The sequence below is a fragment of the Lepidochelys kempii genome, chromosome 8 (assembly GCF_965140265.1).
Source record: "Lepidochelys kempii isolate rLepKem1 chromosome 8, rLepKem1.hap2, whole genome shotgun sequence".
NCBI classification, from domain to species: Eukaryota; Metazoa; Chordata; order Testudines; family Cheloniidae; genus Lepidochelys; species Lepidochelys kempii.
The window spans coordinates 48637582-48663453 of NC_133263.1; the positions used below are offsets into that span (position 1 = coordinate 48637582).

General features: G+C 47.1%; 1 protein-coding gene across 1 annotated transcript in view; it reads right to left on the reverse strand.

Moving 5' to 3' along the window:
• ADCY10 (adenylate cyclase 10) overlaps nucleotides 1-25872 on the reverse strand; it is a 103586-nt gene that overhangs the window by 12424 nt on the left and 65290 nt on the right. The window contains exons 20-34 of the mRNA XM_073358100.1: nucleotides 23366-23502; nucleotides 21430-21555; nucleotides 17805-18086; nucleotides 16209-16565; nucleotides 14234-14314; nucleotides 11471-11539; nucleotides 11295-11357; nucleotides 9946-10067; nucleotides 7818-8135; nucleotides 5887-5994; nucleotides 5316-5590; nucleotides 2523-2679; nucleotides 1540-1744; nucleotides 1360-1456; nucleotides 13-128 (exon numbers count right to left, since the gene is read on the reverse strand). Of these exons, the coding sequence (XP_073214201.1) occupies nucleotides 13-128; nucleotides 1360-1456; nucleotides 1540-1744; nucleotides 2523-2679; nucleotides 5316-5590; nucleotides 5887-5994; nucleotides 7818-8135; nucleotides 9946-10067; nucleotides 11295-11357; nucleotides 11471-11539; nucleotides 14234-14314; nucleotides 16209-16565; nucleotides 17805-18086; nucleotides 21430-21555; nucleotides 23366-23502 (2513 nt within the window). The remainder of the gene's footprint in view (nucleotides 1-12; nucleotides 129-1359; nucleotides 1457-1539; nucleotides 1745-2522; nucleotides 2680-5315; nucleotides 5591-5886; nucleotides 5995-7817; nucleotides 8136-9945; nucleotides 10068-11294; nucleotides 11358-11470; nucleotides 11540-14233; nucleotides 14315-16208; nucleotides 16566-17804; nucleotides 18087-21429; nucleotides 21556-23365; nucleotides 23503-25872) is intronic.

Below are 25872 nucleotides of genomic sequence, written 5' to 3' on the forward strand. Positions count from 1 at the left end.
CACAGTACTTACCAGCATAAAGCAAGAGTTCTAAACAGTAAGAAAAGAAATAAGCCATCCCAATGATTCTCTCCTCCTTAACGACCAACTCCTCCATCCAACTCAGCACTCGCACACAATCTTGGTACCTAGACACCATGGAGAATTATTGCATGACTCATTTTATTCTGGGGTGTTTCTCCACTATCCCTTCATTTCCTTTCCTCTTTCCATGTCTCATTCTCTATGCTCCCATCCATCATTCCACTCATGTATCTATCCTATTTTTCTCTCCAAGGATCTTCGGCAAACAAGCTTATGGAGAAGGGCTTCAAGGATGCCTGACAAGATAGCGAGTGGATAGAGACATTCCACTGTGGTCCTTCCCAGGTGCACGAAGTATCCCTATGTGCATATAAGTGTCTGCAAGGTCCACTGTGACTAGCTAGTTGCCTTTCCAGCTGGTCATTGACAAGGAAAAGCACCAGGAACAGTGCATATAGAAGCCAGGTGGCCAACCTATCACCGCAGACAAACATGCCCCAGCAGAAGGAACAGTTGTGAGAAGAAGTGTGTTCAGGAAGCCATTGTGGCTCAGAGAGAGTCGTTATAGAGGGATGTCTAATAAGAAGCAGACCAGTCTTCTAATCTGCTGGGGGTGGGAGGAAATAAGGGTACCACATGACTCCAGTTGACACTTCTGAGCTATGTGACAGAGGTACCTGTATCCCAAGTATGGGGATCCAAACTGCCTCCTCGTGAGGAAGAAATTCACTTCAGAAGAAAAGTACCAGCCATCCAAAGCAAAAAGCCAAACTTAGCCTGTCCATACTTCCTTACTTCCTGGCTCTATAGACCAGGGAGTTCCTTGGTCCCAGATCTTTCTGTCAAGGGCACATTGTTCTCATCGATAGTAATTCACATTAAGAGCTGTTAGATATTGCTCAGTATTATCCCTCCATCTCCTCCTTGGTCAGCCGTGAGGCCGGACACCATAAATAGGGCCCTGTGTAAATCACATTTTCGTGGAGGGCATGGAAAATGCCCCCAAACTGTGGTCTTTGACATATTTTTCCTTACAGTTAACTACATTTACTTGTCAAATTCATTCCTTGCAAACTGTTGGGAATTTTCTAAAAAAAAAAAAAAGGTGATTTATACAGGGCCTTAAACATAAGGATGCCCTTCCTAGAGACACTAACTTATGTGGTCTGTCTTCTGTCATTGTAACCACATGCCCTGCCCACTGAAGTCATTGGGAATTCTTTACTTTTACTATACTTGGGTCGCCATCGACCTCCCACAGTACCCTATTAGATTTCTTCTCTACACACCATTCTCCTTAGCCCATCCATATGGGAACATAAATTTGCATCATACCTGATGCTCAGAAAGAGAGCTTTGAAGAGCATGCAGAGAACCAGATAGTCTAGCTTGGGTTTCTTCAGACGCACACACATTTCATGGGCTCGATAGCCTGTGGAGAAAACAAATGTATTAAGTGTCTCTCCCTTAATACTGACACCTTCTCTTCACAGTATATGATGAAAGCATACTTACCTAATTGAATAGATAGGGGCAGGTTACCCAAGCAGAGCTTCATATAGGCCAATGACTGTGCTAATTTAACTGTTGTTAATAGCCCTCCTCCAATAACCTGGAGGTGAGAGCTACGCTGGATGGCCATCAGCTCATATTTCATCCATTCATCTTGGTAACCCATCATCTGGCAGCAGAGTGAGAATTCCGTATAGGACGAAATGATCTAAAATGTTCCAAACAAGAAAAAACAAGAGCCTGAAACTGTTGACTGAATCGTTATCTTGTGTAGGTTCAAAAGGGACACATGGATAAACCAGAAGCCCCCAAATTTCTTTGTTCCTTTTTCTCTTACAACATTGACCATTAAAAAAAATTAGGATTATTAATACTAACATTTATTATGCTCATGTCTAAAGGCTCCATTCAGGATCCTGCCCCCCGTGCTAGGTGCTAAGGCACAGAATATAAACTAGTGTACATAAAATTAGCAATAGCTTAAAAATCAAAACCAAGCTGAACTGTTACAATAAAAAAATGAAACTGAACCTCAGATCAACTCTTTTGGGAGGTTTAAAAAAGCTTGGTGAACTGTAATTGTTTGTCATTTCACCACATCTCTGCCTCCCTAGTTCTTACCAGAGACAGAAGTGCTGCAACATTACAAGGAAGACCATGGGCATGTTTTACCAGCCAAGACAGAAAGGAGCAAGCATGCCGGAAATCTGACAAGAAATCTGGTTTTCCATGAGATTTCCAGCCCCAGAGGCTTAGACAGTGTGAATGAGGTTCAGAAAAACATCAGAACATTGGGATGATTATCCAAAGCAAAGCTTTTACAGGTCAACCCATTGCTCGTTGAAATCAGACATCTGCTCCATAACAGCCAGGATGCCCCAATTGCAGGGTGTGTCCTGTCATCACAGTTACTTCCAATGCTGCTAGTTACTTCCTCTTCTTTGGGGGCAGGAGGAGAGGGTTCCCAGCGGCAAGGGTGGACCCACCTGGCTCTCATCCTCCGATTCCTCTGCTGAGTTCACCTTCATGAGCGCTGCCAGACGACAGAACTTCTTGCTGTTTGTAGCAGTGTCCAGGCTGAAGAGTTGCCACAATAAGGAAAGGCAGTGGCCCTGCTGGTACAGGAAAGCTAATTTCTTCTCCCTGTCACACAAGAGACATCTTTAGCCAGAGCAGATCACAGCAGCACAAAGATCTCACTATTGCTACTAATTAAACAGAGAGCCGGGGTGGGAGGAGGAAGAGGCGGGATCCTGAACTGGACTTTTCCTCCTCCTCCTAGGAGAGGAGACATGGAGGATTCCAGGAGCAGGAAAGGGGAAAGGAGGAAGTAGCAATTGGATGATGGGGTATCAATTGGGGGAGGGTCAGTCAGCGGAAGGATGGCATTGTGGGGGAAGTGGATGTAGAAGCAGGGAGGTTGGGGGTAACTGTGGGCATTGGGAAGGAAGGGGAACTCTGCTCCCCAACTTTGGCTGGCTGCAGAAGGGAGCAGCACAGAGGAACCTGAGGCTGCTTTATGCAGCAATACCGAGAACCCTCCCCCTTCCCTGGCCACTACAGATCAGCTGTTAGGTTCCAGCCAGTGGGGATTAGCCATTGTAGCCCTGTGCCAGCAGGGGTTGCTCTGTCAGCAGAGGGGAGCAGGAGGGGCTTGGCTAGGGCATGAGGCAGCACCATTGGCTGGGGCAGAGGCTTCTCCCCCACCATCCTGCAAGCATGGGGAGGTACAGTTATGGGGAGGATCAGAGGGGACAGCTGTGATGGAGATATGGGGAAAGCCATGCTGTCAACTCTCATGATAGTTGGCATTTTTCTTAAAGCCCCAGCTCCTGGAGTCATGGGATCACAGGAGAACCTTGGCTGCCATTTATTATTTCAAAAGAACAAGGTTCATGTTGTGAAGAAAAGCTTGAGAGACTGGTGATCTTGGGGGAAGGGAAGAGAAGCCAGAAGAGCTGAGGGGGAGAGAAACTGACTGGGATGGGAGGCTGTTTGGGGCAGAGAGAACGAGGAGTCTGGGGCAAGAGGGAGAGAAGGAGTGAGTGTGGGGAAAGCAAGAGGGGAGACTAGGAACTGATGGAGGAGAATCTTGACAGGCGGTGCAGCACTGCTGGCTCAGGGGGGAGCTGTTGGGGAGTCTGGATGGATTTCACATGGAGAGAAGTCTGGAGAGGGAAGGAGGGTGGAAGCTCAGCTCACCATCTGGAGACTGCTACAGTGTAGGCTGGGAGCCTGCCACTGGGGACACTGTAGCGGGAGGCCAAAGTAGGTGTTGGGTGTTTTGTTGAGGGGTATTGGATGAAAGGCAGTTGTGCTGGGACATTTTGGTGATCCAGGGAGGAGGGTGGCTTCATGGCAGGGAATGACTGTCCATCTCCCCAACCAGTGAGGGCAAGAGGTGAATGTAATGTGGGTGGTGGGGAGTTGTGGCAGCCGGAAGGGGGTTCCAGCAGAGATGGGGAAGAAGGTGAGCAGAGGAGGAGGGTGGCAGCAGCAGGGGGATACGGTGAGGTACGTTGGGGATTCCTAGGGGAGAGGTGAGACAGCCTGACTCTCCCCTGGTGCCTCAACCCAAACTCTGTCATCTCACCCCTCAGGGCCTCACCTACCCCTCCTAGAATCCAGCCTTTTCCTGCTCACTTTTCCCCCCACTCCTAAAATCCCCCTGCTGGACCATCTGTCACTTCTACCTGTCCTCACTACCTCACCTTCACCCCCAAGCACCCCATCTTCTGACTCCCCTTCTCCCCTCCTGCCTTAACCTTTCACCTCTGCCACTTCCTCCTTTCTACTGCCTTAACCCTCACCAGCCGGTACCCCGGGCTGCCTCACTGATCTCTGCCCCCAACCCCTCCCCTTCTGTTCCAACACTGCCTCCCCTCCACTGGGGCTCCCTTATCTCCCCCTGCTTCCCTCTCCACAGCACGTCCCCCATGAAGCACCCCACTCTGATATCTCCCCTTCCTGTGGTACCTCCATCCCCTCATGCTGATACCCCCACTGCCTCACCTCTCTCTCTCTGCTTGAATCCCCAACAATACTATCCCGCATGGCCCAAAGGGTCTCTCCATAACACCAGATGCTTTTCCTTGCTTCCTCTGCCCCCATTGGCCCCAAAGCCCATGGCTCCCAACAGCGCTTCTCCTAATCTCAGGTGCCCTTTCACCTAGGACATTCCTGAACCACTAAGATGATGACTTCTTGCTCCACAACCTAAAAGAATGCTCGTAAACACATTACACAGCCATGCAGTAGAATACATTCTGTTAAAGCACTGACACTGTTCAGGTAGATTATTTATAGTGCAAATAAAAACCTTACAAACTTGTTTACATCTGTTGCACCCATTTTTAATCACAAACAGGTAAATTGAAGCACTGTTCCCAGACTGAAATATGAGCATTCCCATGACGAGACTGGTTAGCGAGGAGAGGCCAACATTTGGAAATAATGCCTTTAGCAGTAGCAGGGAGTACAAATATATTCTCAAAAGCACATGCATTTCTTTGCAATCGATTCCTGTTTTCCAAAATAAATGCCTTGCTTTAAGGTACTGTACCATTGGGAATGCACATATCTGTAATTCCCCCTTCACTACAGTATGTAAACACCACTATTTAAAGCCCCCACTCTTCATGTGCTTAATTTGAAGCATGCAAGTTACATGCTTCCAATTAAGCATGTGCTTAAGTGTTTGCAGGATTGAGGTCTAAATGACAACCAGGGACTAAGGTAAAATCCACCCAACTTGGTTTTACTCCAGTTCTACTTCCTACCCTTTACTGCGTCTATACAAGAATTGCTGCTTCTTCTGGTGAGACGCGTGCTTTGACACTTCCACCAGAGTCTTAAAAAAGACTCCAATCAAGGTAAACGGGAATCTTCTTTTTAATAAAATCAAAGCCTTCCTGATAAATTTCTTTGCCAAATTCATTTGGCCCATGTTATAACAGACCTGCAGAGAGGAAGGGAGAGTGAGACAAAGACCGTTTGTAACATTATCAGCCAGCTGCACGTTCCAAAATGGTCGGGCTCTCAGCTGCCATTTTCTAGCATGACATCAATGCTGGAGCCAAGGGCGGAGGTGGGGAGTAGAGAGTAGGTTGGGTTAAACCTCATTGAAACTGTTGTGACCTCCACCCCTCTTTTAAGATAGCTGTGAGAGACAACTCAGTGGCCCCACCTAAAGCAAAGGGGGCATGCAAGCCCATCCAGTAGTTTGGACTTTTAGTTTTGGATGAGGTTGTACGGACATAGGAGGGAGACACAGAAAACCTCCAATCATCTTCCAGGATGGCCCCGACCAGATACATAAGGAGGTTCCTCAATATCTTGCTGTCTCTTTACCTCACCCTTCAGGCTGTAGAAGGTAGCTTCCTCAAACTGGTTAATTACAGTGGCTCTGAAGTCCACCGATTTGATCAGATTCTCTGCTGTATTCAAATTGCAAAAGGCCTAAAGCAAAGCAAACCACAGAGAAGGGTGGGTGACCATCTGTGCCGCACACTTTCTCCAACCCCACCACCCGCTGAAGAGAGAAGGCTGGATTCTCCCATCTGCTACGGCCACTGCAAGCAGCCGGAGATGGCCAATGGAGAATCCCCTCTGCGCAGGGGGAGGCAGCTCTGTGTCCCCTGCCCCCCTTCTCCCATGCCCTGTGGCAGGGGAAGGAGGGAGTGTCCTGAGGGCAAGGTGGGAGCAGAATGGGGTCATGGCAAAGCTTTACACCTGATCTTCCACTAGTGGAAGCCTAAGCTAGAGCTGCCCTTGTGCAGCTATCTCACGCCAGGGCAACATGGCACTGAATCATGGAGCTGCAGCTGTGCACCCTGTCTCTTTGCCACCCTAGCTGTGCTCACTCAGGGGTGAATCAAGCCACAAAGCAAAGGGAGCTCTCTTCACCCTGTCTAGGACAGCAACATTGCTTTCTTTCCCCTGGGAGTAACCCAGGAGCTGCTGGAGCTGCCTGTAGAGCTGGGACATAATGCCCATGGGTTTCTTTGGCTGAATGTATAGAGGAAATGTAGTAGTGAAGGACTGATGGCACTGAGTCCCAGTCACCCTTCAACCCCCCCACCCTCCTCCACACACACAGCCCTGCCAATGCACCTTACTCCTGACCTGCGTGCCACCTCCTCCAGGCTATTCCAGTCGAGGGCCCCTTCCACAGCTCAGTAACATACTCCAATCCTGACTAGAAGCACCCCATCTCTCCCATGAGCTCTCCATGGTAGAGATTGCTAACTCATATGATGAGTTTTGTCATATGACTAAATGTCACCCAGAGACTACGATGGGCTTCCCAAAATCATGTCCCTAATGATCTCCTTATCCTGCCACCCCCCCCCCCATGCCCCCAGCCTCTTAAGGACTGAGGCTAGTGCCCTAAACCACCACGCCTTTGAACATTCCTCACCCCACTCTCGCCACTATAGTCACTATACTGGGGGGATGGGTGAAACCGCCTTGAGGTCAATGGGTGTTAGAGCCGGCCTTCACTCCAGACAAATGTATAAGGCACTCAGCTCTTTTCTGGAACAGACAGCTAAAGCAATAGGAGCCTCCCCCCAAAACACAGGCCACAGGCAAAGCTGGAGCAGGAGTTGATCCATGTGACCTAAGAGGTTTCCTGGGAGTCTGATAACAAACACAGGGCTGGGGATTGACTGGATTGCACAGGCGTGTGTGGGTGTGAGAAATACCACAGAAAGACCCAGAGAAGTCAGAAGAAAGCCAAGGACAGCCACAGAAGGACTTGTAGCATGACCCAGAGAAAAAGGTGAGAGAGAGAGCATTTGGGCACAGTGCTGTCTGGAAAGAAGCTTGGATCTGTGAGCAATTAACTGTCTCCAGCTGTTTGAGTCCTACAGTGTTCAGGGAAACAGAACTTTATGTACATTCCTTGTAAATAAAGAGGATTGCATCAATGACATGCCTGACTCAGTTTCTCCTTCTAATAGAAACAACCCACAGGATCCCAAATTTTGACTAAAAGCTCAGGTCAAAAGGGGTAATAATATTAAACCGGATGTATGCTTGTAATCTCCCATGTGCTATGTCTGTGACATTAAAATCCTGCGCCACAGCTCAGGGTCTCTAACAAAGTAGGAAGGAGAGACAAGGAAAATGTAGGGCCTAACACCACCATTCTGAAAGAATCAAAGAACATGTGTTCCTAGATGAAATCTGGGACAGCCTGTTAATATGGAGAGAAGTAAGAGGGAAACCAAGGGAGAGGACATGAACTCGCATGGGATCAAGGGAGCAAAGCAGCTCACCATGTAGTTGTTTGACAGATGTAAGTAAGCTGCTGCACACTCCAACAAGTAATACAAGGCTCTGGCATATTCGCCCATCGCCATGCAGTGCCGGGCCAGGGGCACAAAGACAGACTCCACGATCTCTTCACATTTGCAGGATCCCAAGCGCCTGATCTTCTCCTGGTCCCTGTCGGAATGCTGAATGATCTCGTCCAGCCTCTCCAGAAACTCCTTCTCTATCTCTTCAGCTCTGGCCGGAGACAAGATGGCAGAGAAGGGGCAGGATTCCCCTGTCACAAGGCTTTCTTGTGTGTCCGCGTGCGCAGGGTTCGGTAGAATTCACAGTTCTAATTCCCTGGTGCTGTTTTTATGTTGTTCTCGTTACCCAGGGAATGGTGCTCTCTGTCCCTAAACTCCTAGCCCCTCCTGGGCCTTTACGGCACAATTCTAGAGGAAGACTATGGTATTCCTTTATGCAGGGCAAGTTTAAGGCAATCTGCAGCTCTTGGCACACCCCCACATGAGGTCTTGTGGCCACTAGAGGGTGGACATGTGGCAATTCTCTCCCACCACCATCTCCAACAGGCACAGCAGAGCCCCCCTTCTCCCTGGGCCATGCCCTCTCTGCTGTGGGGTGGGCTCAAGCAGCTTCCTCCCTAGCTACAGTGGCTGCTGCTCCCCTTCAGACTCAGGCAGACATCACATCCCTGCATCAGTTACTCTCTCTTCTGTTTTTTCAAGTTATTTTTTGCAAGGGCTGGAAACAGACTTCTTAAAAATGAAAGCTGAGATGCAGACATCATTGCAGGATTCCTGGAGGGAGCCCAGGCCCACAGCACAAGCCTGTGATGTTAGCCAGCCCTGGCACCCTGTGCTTTTGGCCAGGATGCAGGCAGCCCTTTCTCTGCCTTGCTTGAGAAGACAGAACTCCATCGCCTCTGACAGCACCAGCACCTAATCCCTCCTAAAAAGAACAACCAAAACCATTTCAGCTTGGAAATCTTCCTGTTTCTTAACATGCCAGAGAGAAAGCGGAGCACAAAAGTTGGCTAAAATGTACCTGACTGAACAGTGGCTCTACAAAAGAACTTTGTAAGCAGGCCTGAGTACCTTACCTTGGATAGAAAAGAAATGTGACCTAAAAGCTTGCTTAATCTGTATCTCCTGCCCTTGGCTCATGTGCAGCAGGACTGTGAACCACAGATGGCCCAGACAGTATGGAGCTTTCATGACTATCTGTCTTTTCCGAGCAGGATCTTGAAAATGTGAATTGAGTGTAAACAGATGGAGAGATGCCTGCCTGAGTCTGCAGAGAGCCTGAAACAATCATTCTGAGAGTGTGTTCTACCGTATCCACCTCAAACAGGGCTCCATCGACTCTGCTCTTCATGGCTGTGCAAGTTGCCATTTTTCCAGGATGCCACAGAAACCACCATTTCTGCCATGGAATTCACTGTTTTGCTGCATTCAGGCACTCACCGTTTTATCTTCCTGACCTACCAGGACCTGTCTGCAGCTACCTCTTGCTCTGTAGATTTCCCCACAACAGAGAGTTATTTCAGTGCACGCTCCCTGCACTGTTCCATGGAGCCAGGGACTGGGGAAAGTGCCAACTCCATGGAACAGCACAGGCTGGTGAGCTAAGCAGGCTGGAGAATGGTACAACAGCCAACGTCTGAGAAGATGAGCCACTAAGCCAGCTCCCAGCTTCCCACTTCCCTGGCATCCATGGGGGAAGAGGGCTCTGAGCCAGGCTGGGGCAGGAGCTAAGGTTTGGGGTGTGGAGCAAGGCCACCCAGAGGGTGTAATGAAAAATCCATTCTTGGACTGTTGAAAATAAACAAATTCTACTGCAAGAATGTTTAGCTATGAGCCACAGGGGGATAGGAAGGAGAGCGAGTGGGAATGAAAGGCATTTCCCAGAAAGAGAGAGAGAAAGAGAGAGAGAGAGAGAGTAAATTAATGCTGCTGTAGAATGTAGGATTCCCATTTTGCCATGGAATACATGGGGCCCTGACAGTAGGGATGTTCCATTCTAAGAGAATCCCTCACACCCTCCAAACTCCCAATCTCCGTGGGTATCTCGCACCCCATCAAATAATGTCTTCCCCCACAGGTAGCAGCCAAACCCATATATTCCACTCACAACCTCTGGAGCCCCTAGGAATCTATTTCTTTGTAAAGTGGTCTGGTGAATGAAGACCTTGCTCCCGTACTTAAGATTTTCCTCTGGCAACATCTTGTGTTTCTTTAGTGCCTTTAGAGTCTCTGGAAAGAAAATCAACCATGGGGTTCAATGCAACATCATATGTCCTGGAATAAGAGCCGCTTTTTACCATTCTCTAGCACTAAGATAATGAGATGAAATTCCATAACATAGGGAATGTCTTCACTGCAGACTTAGCGTGTGACATACCAGGCCAGGAAACTCCAAAGGCCACAGTTAATGGGAAGAATCCCACCCACCCAAAAATCCTCCAAAAGCTGACGGCTTAAAGAGGAGAAACACCCACTACTCCCAAAAATGTTCTTTATGGTCCAGATCTTCAGCTGGAGTAAATCAGCACAGCTCCATTGATGTCAGCACAGCTACACCCACTTACACCAGTATATGATCTAACCCAGTGGTTTTCAACCTATTTACCATTGTGGGCCGCATATGTGGCCCACAACGTGTTATGTGGGCTGCATCCAATACTACCTCTATGACCCTGAGGATGTCACATGGGCCGCAGCTCTGTGCTGACTGGGCCACAAGCAGCCCGTGGGCAGCAGGTTGAGAACCACTGGGTGGGGGTTTTTGCCCAAACCTGTTAGTCCATAGTGCACTTCATCAAACTGTTAAAGGTTCTTTTCAGTGCAGCATTTTAGGCTTTGGCTACACTAGCACTTTTGTTGGCAAAACTTTTGTTGGTCAGGGTGTGTGTGAAAAAACACACCCTGACTGACATAAGTTTCACCAACAAAGCGCCAGTGTGGACATGGCTACGTCAGTGGGAAAGCGTCTCCTGCCGACATAGTTACCGCTGCTTCTTGGGGGTGGTTTAAATATGCAGACGGGAGAGCTCTCTCCCGCCGGCATAGAGCGGCTACACATGAGACCTTACAGATTGCCGCTATATGGTCCATAGTGTAGACATAGCCTTAGTTAGTCAGAAGGAAGGAGGAGAAATTCAGTTCCCTCTAGCCACCTTTTTTGTTTGTTGCTTTCTTTTAAACAATATTTTTCATTCCTGAATTTTTCAGGCTAATATATGATGCTGAGGAGCCAAATTCTGCTCTCTGTTACAAAGATGCAACCCCCATTGAAATCAGTGGAAGTCCAATATCTAATAAATCTGTGATTTGAGCTAGACAAGCACAGTTCTGTTTGAGTTAGAAGCTGTTACAGTCAAGCATGGATTTGGTCTTCAATTTCTCATTGCTGCACTGACTGAGTCTAAAAAGAACCCCTGGCTGATCTGTTACATTCCAGGAAGATAAGCTTGAATTTACCTTTCTCAGTGTCTTGTGGAAGTAATAACTCTAACTTCTTGGAGACAGTAGAAGTAGTGATGTCTGAAATTCAGAGAACAAGGGAGAAGGCATATCTAAGGGTGCCTGCCACACACATCCTTTGTTCAAGACAAATGGTTCTGGTACATGCTGCCTACATAGAGAAGAATCTTTACCGGCATTGGGGATCTGGAAAATTTCAGGAGATGGTTGTCTGGACACAGAGATCCTAGTCAAGGGTGCACCTGCTCAACATGAAAAAGAATCAAAGAATAAAGTTCCTCTGAAAAGCCATCTTAGAGTCATCACCTGCCTCTGCTTATTGGAAAGAGAGTGTGATGAGCTTTCATCGCAACCCCGCCTGCAGTCTGCAGATGAGAAAGCGAGTGCTGCATCTATGAAAGTGACTACCATCCCAATAGACTTGCCATTGGGCATTAGCCATTTTCTGTTGTACTCTTTTGTACATGATGACTTGAACACTCCATTCATTTCTTTCTGCAAAAGGACCACAACCAGCTAGTATGACTGTCTTTTGTATGTCATGTCAAACTCAGGTACTGACCATTCATGGTCATGAAAGATTTCATAGCACTTTTCTCAAAAGTTAGAGATGGCAACCCTGTTGTCCTGGCCTAATTTATTTGTGAAAATGTACATTTGGCTCCATAAACACCTTTCGGAGTGTCATTTGAAATAGTTATTCCTTCCCTCCTACTCCTTAAAACACCCTGTTGGGTAATGTTGCTGACACAGAGTAGTTGCAGTACTCCACCCCAGAGATGGCTGTATTTCATTGGTGGGTGAGTAATCCATGTTTAAATAAACTGTAAAACATGATGCCATTGAAAGACACTGTATAAATACTGTAGGAAGTTTGATTGTATTTTCAGTTCTCTGTTTGGCCCTGTTTTATTCCCACAATAAGCGTAATGCCCCTACTCCATTTGTTACATTCTTAGACCTGGTGTGATGAACAGCTCAGTGGTGTAGGGGAGAATATATATAGAGAGAGAGGTTTAATTATTATCACAAAACACTACCACACACGGTACCTCTAATCCACCTAACTCATTTCATTACGAACTAAATGCCCAGTTCTTTCGCAGAGTCTGTGCAAGCTGTACATTCTCATACATTAACATACTAGGTCAAATTCACTTCAGTCCAACTCCACTGAAGTAGGCTTACTCTTCTCTTTAATTATTTTGCAATAGGTTTGTGACATATTGCACATATTTTCCTACTCATACTGTGAACAGCAGCGTTCTTTAGAGAGAGCCAATGTTTCAACATTCAGACTGTCTGAACAGAAGCAGGCAGAAAGGAATGACCCAAATTGGAACTTGATCAGAACACCTGGGCTTGGATCCTTCTTGTTGCCTCACTTGCTGTAGGATCTTACAGAGCTCAATTTTACATTTCATCTGAACAGTGGGAAGTCTTCAGCCGGGCAACACTCCCTAGCACCATGGTAGGGCACTAGGTCAGTACTGACTCAGGGGACTAGGCCTCAAAGGTATTTAGGCACCGAGCTTCCATTGAAATCAATGGGAGTTAGATGCGTAAATACCTTTGAGGAGCTGGGCCATAGTCAATTGCTCCCTGTGATGGGGCTTTCTCCCCATCACCTGCAAGGCAAGGGAAAGAACCCCAATTAGGGATAGCTCAGTGGTTTGAGCATTGGCCTGCTAAACCCAGGGTTGTCAGTTCAATCCTTGAGGGGGCCATTTAGGGATCTGGGGCAAAAATTGGGGATTGGCCCTGCTTTGAGCAGGGGGTTGGACTAGATGATCTCCTGAGGTCCCTTCCAACCCTGATATTCTATGATTCTATGATTTAGTCATATTCCACACTTAAGGAGTGATTAACTAATTGCCTCCTGGCCAGAGGAAACGGAGCAAGGCATTTTAAATAGACAAAGGGTGCTCAGGTGGGGACAGACTACAGAGCACACAGGTTTCTGATGGAGCAAAGCCTTGGAAGCGGATTTAACAGACAGGAAACACCAGAGGAAGAACTCTACAGGAGCGAGTTAGGCCCCTGCAGGAGAAGCCCTGAGGGAGGGCCAGCCAGGGAACTACAGTGGACCCTGGGGCTGCAAAAGAGGTATTAGTTTGGTGATCTGATTGGACTTTCATTTGGACTTCATGTTATCCCTGAAAGGGGTTGAAATTTCCATGTGCCTTGGCCTTATGGCCATGCCACAGCACACCCAGAAGGGGCAAAGAGGAAGCCTGAGAAAGGCCACTGAAGGGCAGAAAATGAGCCCAGTAGGTGAGGCCAGAGACAAGAACCCTGTGCAAGGCAGCATGAGGGGTGCCCACAAGGTGAGGATGTGCTACTAGTACTACGCTGCCCCTGAATCCTTCTCCGCTCTCCATATCAGTGGTTCCCAAACTTGTTCCGCTGCTTGTGCAGGGAAAACCCTTGGTGGGCCGGGACGGTTTGTTTACCTGCCACGTCCTCAGGTTCAGCCAATCGCGGCTCCCAGTGACTGCAGTTTGATGCTCCAGGCCAATGGGAGCTGCTGGAAGAGGCAGCCAGTATGTTCCTCGGCCCACACCGCTTCCAGCAGCTTCCATTGGCCTGGAGCAGCGAACCACAGCCATTGGGAGCCATGATGGGCCAAACCTGCAGACGCGGCAGGAAAACAAACCGGCCCAGCCAGGCCCAGCCGGGGCTTTCCCTGCACAAGCGGTGGAACAAGTTTGGGAACCACTGCTCCATACCAATTCTTTACCTACCTCTTTTGTTTTCTTTTTTGTGCTCTCTCTCTCATACCTTCACCCAAATTATTTCACTCAATCTCTCTCCCTTATCAGCCACAATCCCTTTTCATCCCTCTTTCTCTCCACAGCTCCCTGGGTTTTAGCGTGGTGGTCTCGCCTCGCTCCCTCCAGGTTACTGTGAATTCTGTATCCGATGGGGCATTTTACCTTCACTTGTCCTCTGGACACTTTCAGGGGAGCATATAGTGGCTAGGGAAGCCTCAGCTGTCACAGCTTTTCGCTCCATCCCTGCCAAATCGGAGGGAGAAACAGACGTTAATAAAGAGCTGTAGAACAACTCCTCATCGCTATCCGCATGGTAGTGGCCAGCAGAAGCCAGTGGGCCATTGTGCTAGGTGCTATACTGACTCAGAATACAAAGATGGTCCCTCTCCAAAAGCACTTACCCTCTGTCTTTTAAATGTTTAGATTGTAAGTTCTGTCCTCAGTTAGACCCACTCAACCCCACCGACTGCCCATGGGTAGGGCCCTACCAAATTCATAGCCGTGAACAACGCCTCACGGACCGTGAAATCTGGTCTCCCGCATGAAATCTGGTCTTCTGTATAGTATAGGGTAAAAGTACACAAATTTTACAGGGGAGACCAACATTTCTTAAACTAGGCGTCCCAACCCAAAAGAGGGCTGTGGGGGGGGGTCACAGTATTGCCACCCTTACTTCTGCCTTGCCTTCAGAGCTGGGTGGTCGGAGAGCAGCAGCTGCTGGCCAGGTACCCAGCTCTGAAGGCAGTGTCCCACCAGCACCAGCGCAGAAGTAAGGGTGGCAATACTGTGACCCCCCCCCCCCAGAATAACCTTGTGACTCCTACACAACCCCCTTTTGGGTCAGGACCCTTGCAGTTACAACACCATGAAATTTCAGATTTAAATATCTGAAATCATGAAATTAATTATTTTTAAAATCTCATGACCATAAAATTGACCAAAATGGACCGTGAATTTGGTAGGGCCCTACTGGTAGGAGTTACACAGCCAAGGCCCGCTGTGCTCTGTGAAACAACTGTTATTTATTATTTGATTGGCATAGTGCACAGGAGACCCAGTCACAGATCAGGACCCCACTGTGCTAGGGGCTGTACAAGCACAGAACAAAAGGTCCCTGCCTCAAAGAGCTTGCAGTGGACCAAATCCTGCAGCAGACCAAATCCTGCACCAGAACTCCTAAATTCTACCAACAGGATGAATTCCTTGGAAAATTCTATGGCTGCTGAAACAGAGTCCACAGGGCCCTGATTAAGATGAATGGGACACGTCACACCTCTCACAGCCATTTTTCCTCAAAGCCATTGTTTCAGGCTCTCTGCAGACTCAGGCAGGTGATACTGCATCTGTTTCCATTTTCTCCACCATCATAAAGCCTATAAACACATCTGTTCCAACAGAAGAGCTCAGATTATGAAGAACAGTTCTGGGGCAAGGACACAGTTCCCCAGCAAACCCTGCAGCCATGGAAGTGTGGAGTACTCTAGGCCCTGTGTCTAGGTGTAGCTGAAGGCCGAATTTGGCCCAGCCCAGGTATCCCCTTCACATATCATCAGCCCAGCTAACATAGCCTCCTTCCCTGCACACAATCCTTCCATTCCACACCTCTGCCTGCTTCCCACTACTCCTTCACAGCCCCATGCTGCCCCCACCACAGCCCTGGACTTTCCCCTACCCTTCAGCTCCTGACACCAGACCTAAAGGCTGAGCAGAAATGTGAGGGGGCATGGAAAGGTTACAGCATATGTGGGGCTTGAGGAGTAGAGTGGGGATATAGGGGAAAATAAGGGGATTGGGAGGGCATGGAAAGGGGGCCAGGATGCCTCTCCACATTTCCCCTAGGGCGGGAGGGGATATGGAGCAAACGGGACTACTGGAGGTGAAGGAGAAGGGAGAGAGGGACTTGGCAAAGGTGTCTGGTGCATCCCACCAGCTAGGAGCAGAAGAAGCCCAGAGGTACACTTAGTCACACCCTCCAGGCCCCAGGTCTCAGAGAACGCTGAGGCTCAATACATGCCCGTGCAGATGCATTGAGGACTGTGCATTGTCTGCATAGCCCTAGTCTCTGCAGCAGTGAGCAAAGCCCTCCCAGCAGCACGGTCCCTTGGGGAGCCCAGTAGAAACCGGGGCTTCCATTTACCTTCAAATGAGGGTGCCTGAAGATTTTTCAGGGTTGTATTAATGATCAGTGAGGCTGCTTCACTGAATGGGTATTCCTTGTGCTGCTCAGAAATGTCTTCCTGAGACTCAGTGTTCACCAGAATCATCTCCACGGTGTGGCGGTGAAATGAAATGAAGTCCCCTTCTCCGCAGCGTCTGCATTTGTGAGCCTGCCCTTCTAGATAGCTCACGCACTTGAGATGTAAGGCTTTCTTCTGGCTCTTCAGCCAGACCTCATAGGCCGCTTCCTGCAGCAGCGGTGTGCAGAACGCCATGATGCTGCATTGCATCACCAGCTGCTCTTGCTTGATTCGGTTATAAACAGAAGAGCGGATATCTGAAAGACAACGTGGATTTATCCATAAACTCTCAGCTAGGCCAGCTCTCATGCAGAGCTCTGTTTCTGCTGCAGCCACTGATGGAACTGTCCACGCCGAAGGTGTAACACTGTCCTGGGGAGTGGGTGGTAGGGATTAAACCCAGAACCACCAGGTCTGAAAGCATGAGACATTACTGCCCGAGTTAAAAATTGCAGTCCTTAGCCACGGATGTAGTAGGCTTCTCAACCTCCACATTCGGGCCAGAGTTCCACACTACATGGATTATCACCACTTGGTTATACACCAGCAGACTCCGAAATAACCTCATCCACTTTAATTCACTCCTGTTGCTATTGTTGGTGCCAGACTTGCACTGAAATAACAAAAGATAGATATATGGTGATTTCTGTGCCAATCTGTGTGTAGACAAGCCCTTAGACACCATAGGGAGAGTTTGGTGGAATCTAGGTGAGGTAGGAGGAGAACAGAACAAAATAAATTCAGGGGTAAGACATATTAGCTCATACCAGCCCATTTTGACAGTACGTTAGGGGGTTTGGAATGACTATAATTTAGTGCTTTAAAGTATATGCTGCCACATCATGGTTATTATTATTTGTATTAAAATAACTCAACAGAGATCTCAACTGAGCTGAGGGTTACATTGTCCTGGGCACTGTATAAATGCATAATAAAAGATCATCCCTGCACCAATGAGTTTATAATCTACATACGAATCAGACAAAGTTGGGGATGGGAAACTGAAACACAGAGCGAGAAGTAGAGCTTAGGTTTCCTGTGTGTGTCAGGTCAGTTTCCTATCCCCTGCACCCAACTGTCTCTCTCTAGGTTCCGCAGGAGTGACTTGAATGCATTTACAATAGCATTCCTAATGCTGCAACAGCTGAGTTTTTTGTATAGAATATTCCTTTATTTTTTTAAAGAAAAAAGGCATTGATGATTACCCTGAAACAGATGCTTCTCAGGAGTTTATTTCAAAGCGTGATGCGAGATTCTGTTGTGTAGGCTGTGACTGTCAGTAAATACATTTAAGATGCAAGCAAGTACTAAAGCTACAGGCAAAAAAAATCTAATGATCTGTACATTCCCTCCCTACTAGAAATAACCCTGCACTTTATGCATGTTAACAAGATGGATTCACACAGCACTCTGGAAAGATCACCAAGAACACAGACAAGGAGCAGTGGGATTTCAGCACACTCTGGTACCCCCAGTCCCTGGCCAGCTCCACGTACCTGACTCTTGTCCAGTTGATCTGACCATCCCTCGGCAAACAAGTAACTCTATGGAGGGCATATCCTGTGATTGTGCATTCTGGGAGTCCTTTCTTTTATTAAAACACTTGAAGATGTGGGAATCCACCAGGGTTGCAAGCGTCTGGTTCATCTTTCTCTTGGTCCATTCAGGAAGGATGTGGAGCAGCAGCTCAGTCGTGAAAGTCAGCCCGATGATAGCCGCACACTTCACTACCATCTGCTCCGAAGGGCTCATGTTGTCTAACTCAGCCAGTGCAATGCCTACCGAAAACAAGTCATCCAGTAAATCATCACTTCTCCATGCTGGGTGCTCCTGAGACACCAAGACAGTAAGATTACAGTGGTTAGCTTTAGCGTTGGGGGTGAGAGGAGGATGGACGTCCTATCTGGATCCTGTCCTTTTTACCCTACAAATGAACTGACCTGAGTAAAGTCTGCTGCAGTATCCACGGTATGCATCCGATGAAGTAAGCTGTAGCTCACGAAAGCTCATGCTCAAATAAATTGGTTAGTCTCTAAGGTGCCACAAGTACTCCTTTTCTTTTTGCGAATACAGACTAACACGGCTGTTACTCTGAAACCTGACCTGAGAAAGCCAACACCTCAATTATCTCATCTGGAAGCTGCCTTCACCAGCAACTACTGATAATGGCCAGTCATGGGGAATTCACCCACTGGATTTTTGACCATGAGTTGATCCAGGATCCACCATAACTGCTCAGTAGCTTGAGTTGTAGAATTTATTAGGAGGGCTGTGTTTATATTAATTCTTAATAGTTTGTCGTTTAAATGAGTTTTAAAGCGGCTTCCCAGAACAGCATCAGGACTCTGCTGCGCTGAGCTAGAGTGCCGACTACTGGACTGGAAGCTTGGCATGACTCCAAGAGCAGACCAGCGTATTCAGGGATTAGACTGGGGCAAAAGGAGGGGAGAACCTTTTACAATACAAACGCCAGAAGAATGCCTGTTCAGCAGACTGTAGTAAGGCTGAGTAAGTGAGTGAGTGGCCTCCCTCCAAGCTGGAGAGCGAGGGACCACTACACTCCCCCTGGTGGGCAGAGCTAAATCTGCCATTCCCTCCCTCACCGGAAGTCCTGGGGCGGGACAGAAAGTATAAAAGGAGAACCCCAGAGCTCATTTGTGACTAGCAGGGCCGTCCTTATGCATAGAAGACTGCATAGGGCACCTGAAAATTTGGGGCACCACTGAGTCTTAGTGTCCACCCTCCTGCCTCTTCCTATCCCTGTTCTGACCCTTCCTGCAGGCTCCCACAGCTAGGTGCTGCAGCCTGGTGACTCTTACTCTGGAGGGGATCTAATAACTTAAAAGTGAAAAAGCCTGCCATCCCTATTAGCACAACATTGAAACTGTTAAAGAGACATTCAAGTGCTAATGAAGCCATTTAACTGACATTTGCCAACCCCAAGGTATATACTGTCAGTTTCTGAATTTTCTGACAAAAACAGTTGTGCATTACTGTAATATTTACTCAGAACATGTTAGTCTACAGGACCCTAGTTTAAAATTTTCTTTAAAAATATTTCATTCGTGAATTAGTGAAGATTATAAAATCACATCTCTAAAAATTCCTTGCATACATTTTTAGATGCACAATCATCTTTAGCCTTAAATGCTTGGATCTTCAGACATAGTTTTTTAAATAAATCCTTCAGAAGACCACCCTTATCTAAAATACACATTTTAATTTTAATTACTATAGTAAACAAAACTTGCTTCCAAAGTCTTCCTGTCCTTTCTGTCCATCCCCTTCTCCCTTCAAAGCCCACCCACCTTCCCACCCCTGTTGAAGAGAGCCCTTAAAGGGACAACACACCTTTCCTTTCAGATAGCTGGACAAAGAGTTTCCCTTTCTTTACTTCTGACTATATGATTAATTAGTTTTAAGAGAACTCTCCAGCAAAATCAGTACCTAGTAAGATATAAAAACCTTTGTTACGCCTAAAATCTTTGGAAACATATTTTTTAAAGTGGTAAAATTTCATAAACACGTCTATTGTTATGGAGATCACACAAAGTAAATTAGTGTTCCCTTTTTCTAAAAGCAATGAACATTATTATGAACACACTAAACCTCTGTGACTAATTAATTTAAAATAATGTCTTTGTTTCAGTGAGTTAAATATGTAGTAATCTGGAAGTATTACTTTATGAAGGCTTAAGAGTACATTTAAAATATTATCAGTATTTCTAAGCTGATTTTAAGAAAATGTAGAACAGAGAAGAGCTGCATCATGTATTCCATAATATTTGATATTGTATTCAGCAAGCCAGCTGACTCACCCTTACTACAAAGTTTTTGCAAATAAATCTCTGACAAACTTTAGGGCATATCAAAAAACCTGTGACGGATATTTTTTATTCCCAAGTTTAGTGCTTTTAATTAGGTACCTTCTGCATGTCCAGTCTTCACCATCTGGCATGCGGTGGAAAACATGCCCCGTTTTCTTTAGAAAGAAATTGCAGAAGAGTGGTTTTTTCAAATGTGATTTGCTTCATTTGGTTTCAGAGATTTGGCCGGAAGGGGGTGAGCAGGATGGGGGAGGGAAGAGAGGAGGGAGACAGTGGGGAGAGGGCGGGGTCTGGGTGGAGTGGGGTGGGGCCTGGGGCGGAGCAGGGGTGGAGTGTGGGTGGGGCCACAGGCGGAAGAGGTGGGCTGGGGAGCTAGCCTCCCCAGGCGGCCGCTTCACCCACAGCCAATGACAGCAGGTAAGAGCAGACTGGCTCCTGCACACCGAGCGTGCACTGCAGTCTCCTTAGGCAGGGGTTGTATTCGCAGAGCTGAATGCCCCGGCGCTGCACATTCTGCATGAGAGAGAGGGTACGGGGGTCTCTAGGAGGAACTGTGACTCTCAGCCGCTGTGAGGTGGGCCGTGGGGCTCGGTAGCCTTTGCTGCCTCGTCCCTTCCCCCCCCCCCGCCTTTCCCCCCCCAGGCAATGAGCCTGGGCTGCCGTCGGGCATAGGGGTACCAGTTTAATAATACTGCGTAGGGCCCCATAAATCCTAAGGACGGCCCTGCAGACTAGGCCCTGAGTGGAGTTGTGCCCTGCAGTCGGAGGAGACAGACGAGAATCCCCAAAGACTCCCCACCACTGTTAGGGCCCTGGGCTAGGACCCGGTGGAGTAGGGTGAGCATAGGTCTCCCTATCCGCTGCTGCCAACCCCACCCCTGGGATGGCAATCTACCCACCTTAGGCCAGATGGTGTGCACTTGCCTGCTTTTGCTCTGCCCCAGTCAGGAGGCTGTAAGCCATAGACTGCCTGTGCTCTGCCCCCCACCCTCACCACCACCACCCCCCGAGGGCCAGAGCTTCCCCATAGACTATTGATTACTACCTGCCTGTAGTGAGGCAGAGTGGCCTCCATCCCCACTTGAAAGTGAGGGACCACAACACAGACTTCTTGCCTAATTGGAAGGTCTGGCCTATTCTGCAAAGCTCAGACTCGTCCTTCTCCGCTTTGCTCCAAAGTTCAGACCTGCGCTGTCTGCCGCATTCAAGCTCCCAGGCCCTCTTTAACTGCTGCCCTTAAGGAACAGAATCATTGTGTCCCCACTGGCTGGAGACATCAGGATCAGACCCTTACCTTTTAACGTAGGGGGCAGCATAATATTTTGCAACTTAACGTTCTGGCGAATGGTGCAAATGTACAAGTCATTGTCTAAGCTGGAAAGTGATTCTGTTTTGGAGGGGATGACCTTGATTGCATTGGCTGCATGGAGAGAAAGAGGAGAAAAAACAATTACAAGAACTCACATTTTAATTTGTTTGCTTTTTAAATATAACCAAAGCAAAACAATACTTGGCAAGATCTGATGGGAACAGCCTTTTAGCCATTTTGGTGTGAGAGTAAACTCTATCACCCCGCATGCAAAATGGGTTCCGTTGCATTTCTACTTAATCACAACGTTCCGAGGCCGGCTCTTCTGGGGGCCAAAGCTTTCGTGTTTGGTCCCTGCCCAAAGGGATCGCCTAGATTTTCCAGATTTATCAGATCAATGGCCCATCCAGGCCAGTATCCCAGCCCCACCAGCTGCTTAGAAGAAAGCCGTTAACACTTCTTCCCCTATGGAAATTTGGCACTAATATGTGGGGAAGTACCATCCTAATCCCAGGACGTAAATGGCTGGTTTATGGCCTGAAGAAGCTGGGCTGCTATTTTTCTCTTCCCACTTATTTATTTAGGAAGTTTTAAAAGGCTTACAAAATCATTGTCATGGAATTATCATCATTTTGTTTTTGATATTTACAACAGCTTTTATTTAAAGAAACATTATTCAGCAATATAATCATCAGATCTCTCTAACAGGGTGTGTTACCTTTTCACTACACAAGACGTTTTGTTTCTGGTGATTGTATTATTCTGATTACCCATTTATCAAGCCAGGCATGTCCATCAAATGTTAATAATAAAAAACATGGACAGATGTGCTGGGTTTGGTTTGGTTTTGAGGCAAATGTACTTTGTCTGAATATTGAACAACATATCTAAGAATCTATCCCCTACATTTCTCATATCTTAGCTAGTATAACTGCAAGTGATACTATTCCCATAAATATCAAAATCTTTTCGAAGATATTTGTCTCCATATTATCTTATATCAATTAGTCCACAGATTAACTGTGTGCTGAGTAGGAAAGTGTTTCCTTTAATGTTTTAAATATGTTGCTTTTTCATTTCACTGGATGGCAGCATAGTCTATTGTGGGAAACTATAACTATTCACTATTAGAGGGGTAGTACATAGCTGAAACCTTTTAAGGTTGCTAACAAATTGCATTATAACCCTCTTTTTCTGTGATTTATAGCTTTGTTAGGCATTAAGCTTTGGGACTGAAATTTTCCATGCTTGGTCTCTGCCTCAGATTGGGTTTTTTTTTTGAAAAGTTAAGATTTAAAATGGTTCCGCAGTTTTTTAATGTTAAAAAAAATGCATATTTCCCCCCTCCCCCAACACACACCTCCTTTTTGAGCAGCTTTAGTGTCCCAAAGATTTGGAGCTGGAATAGAAACTTGTCAGGGACAAATAGCATCCAAGGGTTTTAACTCAGTCCCATGCTTTAACCAGTCAACCTTACTCCCCTCCTGGAGCCAGGAATAGAACCCTGCCACCCAGCATTCTACTGCTGCCTAGCAAAGTGCTGCTCAATGTACACCTCTTACCCTCTGCTGCCTCCCCGACCCTAGTCTCTCCTCCTTTCCTAGCCTGCCCAGCTACCCTTTCCATTCCCCTCAGCATTGCCCCTTGCACGCTCCTTCCTTCCTGAATTCCAGCAACCAGTGCCAGGCTGACAAATGTTCCCAGAAAAGATGAGAACTGCCTGGGAGGGTAATACACTCTCCTGCGAACAGTATACAGTGGGCTGTGGCATTTAAGAACGTAAGAACGGCCATGCTGGGTAAGACCAAAGGTCCATCTAGTCCAGTATCCTGTCTTCCGACAGTGGCCATTGCCAGGTGCTTCAAAGGGAATGAACAGAGCAGATAATCAAGTGATGATGAATTAATGACAAGTAGCTTACTGAAAAGGATCTCCCACTCATCATCTACTTCCTCCTCCTCCTCCCACAGATGGAAGATGAGCATGTTGTTTAAATGGAGGTTCCGCAGCAGCTCCTCGCAGTAAAATGGGATGCCATGGCTTCTCTGTATCAAGAACCTAAAGAGAGGCAAAACTATCACTACCCATTAAAATAAAGGATTGCGATGCTCCTCAGGCGATGATGGGAATGGTAGCTACATAGACGCCATGGTGACAGGTGCCTTCACAACACCTAAGGTTGCAGTTGAAATGGACAAGGCTGCACCAAGTGTCCTGTATGCCTGCTATGTGGTAGATTGCAGGGCTGCTACAAGTACAGAGTGTAAACCGTACTGAAGATACAGAGTGTGTCGTGGGGTGAATGGGCATCAGGGCAGGGGGTCAGGCTCTTAGGAAAGCATCTCAATGTTCAAATGACAGTCAGGTGTAAATCAGCACTTAACGTAGCTATGGCCGTTTACAACAGCTGAGGATCTGGCCCCATGTTCTTTTTTAAATGTTACTAACAGCAACTAGATTACTAAAACTGGACCCATCCATGTCAAGCCTAAATATTCTCTGCTAACTCCTCACATCGGTGGCACCACCTTCCTGCAGAGTTCCAACCTGTCACAGCCAGCCTCTTCCTCAGACGCCTTCTTCCTTTCTCCCATAAAGCCCCATCAGTCACAGGAAAAGCTCCCTGGCAAAGTCCATCTAGTCCCCACCTTTTCCTTCTTCAAATCCCTCCTTAAAAGTCACTTCTGCCTTTATGCCTGCAAGACACTGCCAGCTCACATTGGCTAGGCCATCTGCGAGCCATAAGCACTGTTCATTTTGCTAAAATGTACTTGTTTGACTCTCACCCTTCCCATTCCCACACAACCATGCTCTTTGGCTACGTGTTGTAACATACAGTCTCAGTGTTTTTAGGGCAGGGACACTGGAGCCCTCATCCTGACTGGCACCCTTAGGCGTTACCATAATATAAATAAATGCCAAGATTTTCAAAAATGGGAGCTTAAAGTGAGGATCTTAAATCCACATTTGGGCACTTACATAAATTGCCTGATTTTTTCAAAAGTGCACCCAGCAGCTCCCATTGACTTCAACCATGCAACTTTAATTGTGCATATACACACTGATTCAATCTTTAATTAATTATTGTCCCCCACTCCCCCATGGGACTCCTTGCTTCAGTCAATGCACACAAGGGAATCTAGGATCCTATGGTTACACCAGTGTGGGGAGTCCTTGGAGTAATTTTAAGGGTTCCTTCTACATATCCAAACCAGGAGGAGGGTAAGGAGATTCGCTTAAGCACATACAGCAGTTAGGCATCTAACTTCCGGTTGCTCTTTTGAAAATCTCTCCATTTTATACCAGGCTTTTTATTTGTAATGTTATAAACTGGTTTGGCCAATATCCATTGACCTGGTTGCTATGACATTTGCTGTCTCTCAGCCACTTGAACTGCAAAGATTCAACATGTCAGTAAAGCTTCCTATGGCACAATATCCCCCAAGTCCGCTCATTACCTGATGTTTCATCGATTCACAGATTCTGAGGTCAGAAGAAACCACTGTGATCAGCTAGTCGCACTGCCAGTGTAACACAGGACATAGAATTTCCCTGAAATAATTCCTGTTGGAACTAGAGCATCTCTTTTAGAAAAAAACATCCAGTGTTTTCGTACCATGCTTAGCTTTAGTATCTTAGAAAATATGGAAACAGTACTGGCATGCCCATCTGCATTACAGTAGTAAAATGGAAAAAACAATGATAACATTTTAAAATGCACTGTGCAGGGTTTTTTTAGTTGATTGCTTTTAGCTGAAGGCAGGTATCAAATAAGGCTTAATGCATTTTTTAGCCTTGCAATTTGAATAGGTGAAAGGGCAACCTGGAGATAGACATTAGCTAAGTCTGTTTATAAAGCTGGAGATGGAAGCCTAGTACAGACTGGGTTTTACTTAAGCAAAAAGGGAACTGCTGATACAACCCTGAGGACTCTCGGCAGGTCACAAATGGGTATAGCAATAGGCAAAAAGAGTCTAAAACTGGAATGAGTTGCCCAAATTTGAGGTACTGGCAGCTGTGTTCAGCTGGCTGGAATAATGAAGACAGATGGGTGGGTAAGTCACCACCTGCCCCCTGTGGGACATGTTGAGAAGAGGTTGTAGGAGCCACTGGCACTAGATGGCTGGGGGGTTACTCCAGAAAGCCTATGCTTTACTGTGAGGATTTTACCTTTGTTTGTGGGCTCTGGGAATTACACTGAGGACATCCAGGCTTCACCCAGACTGGTGAGGACTTTGGGCCCCATCACGGGACCACTGGATCCCAGACTGCCTAGGGGATGGGAGACTGAAGATTTCTGTTGGTTTCTTCTCTCACCTGTCCCCGCTGCCTGATTCTGTGCTCCTCCTCAGCTACCATCCAACCAACTCTGAGGCCGACTGAACCACATTGCACCATCATGACAGGCCAAGACACCGTCTCAAGCTC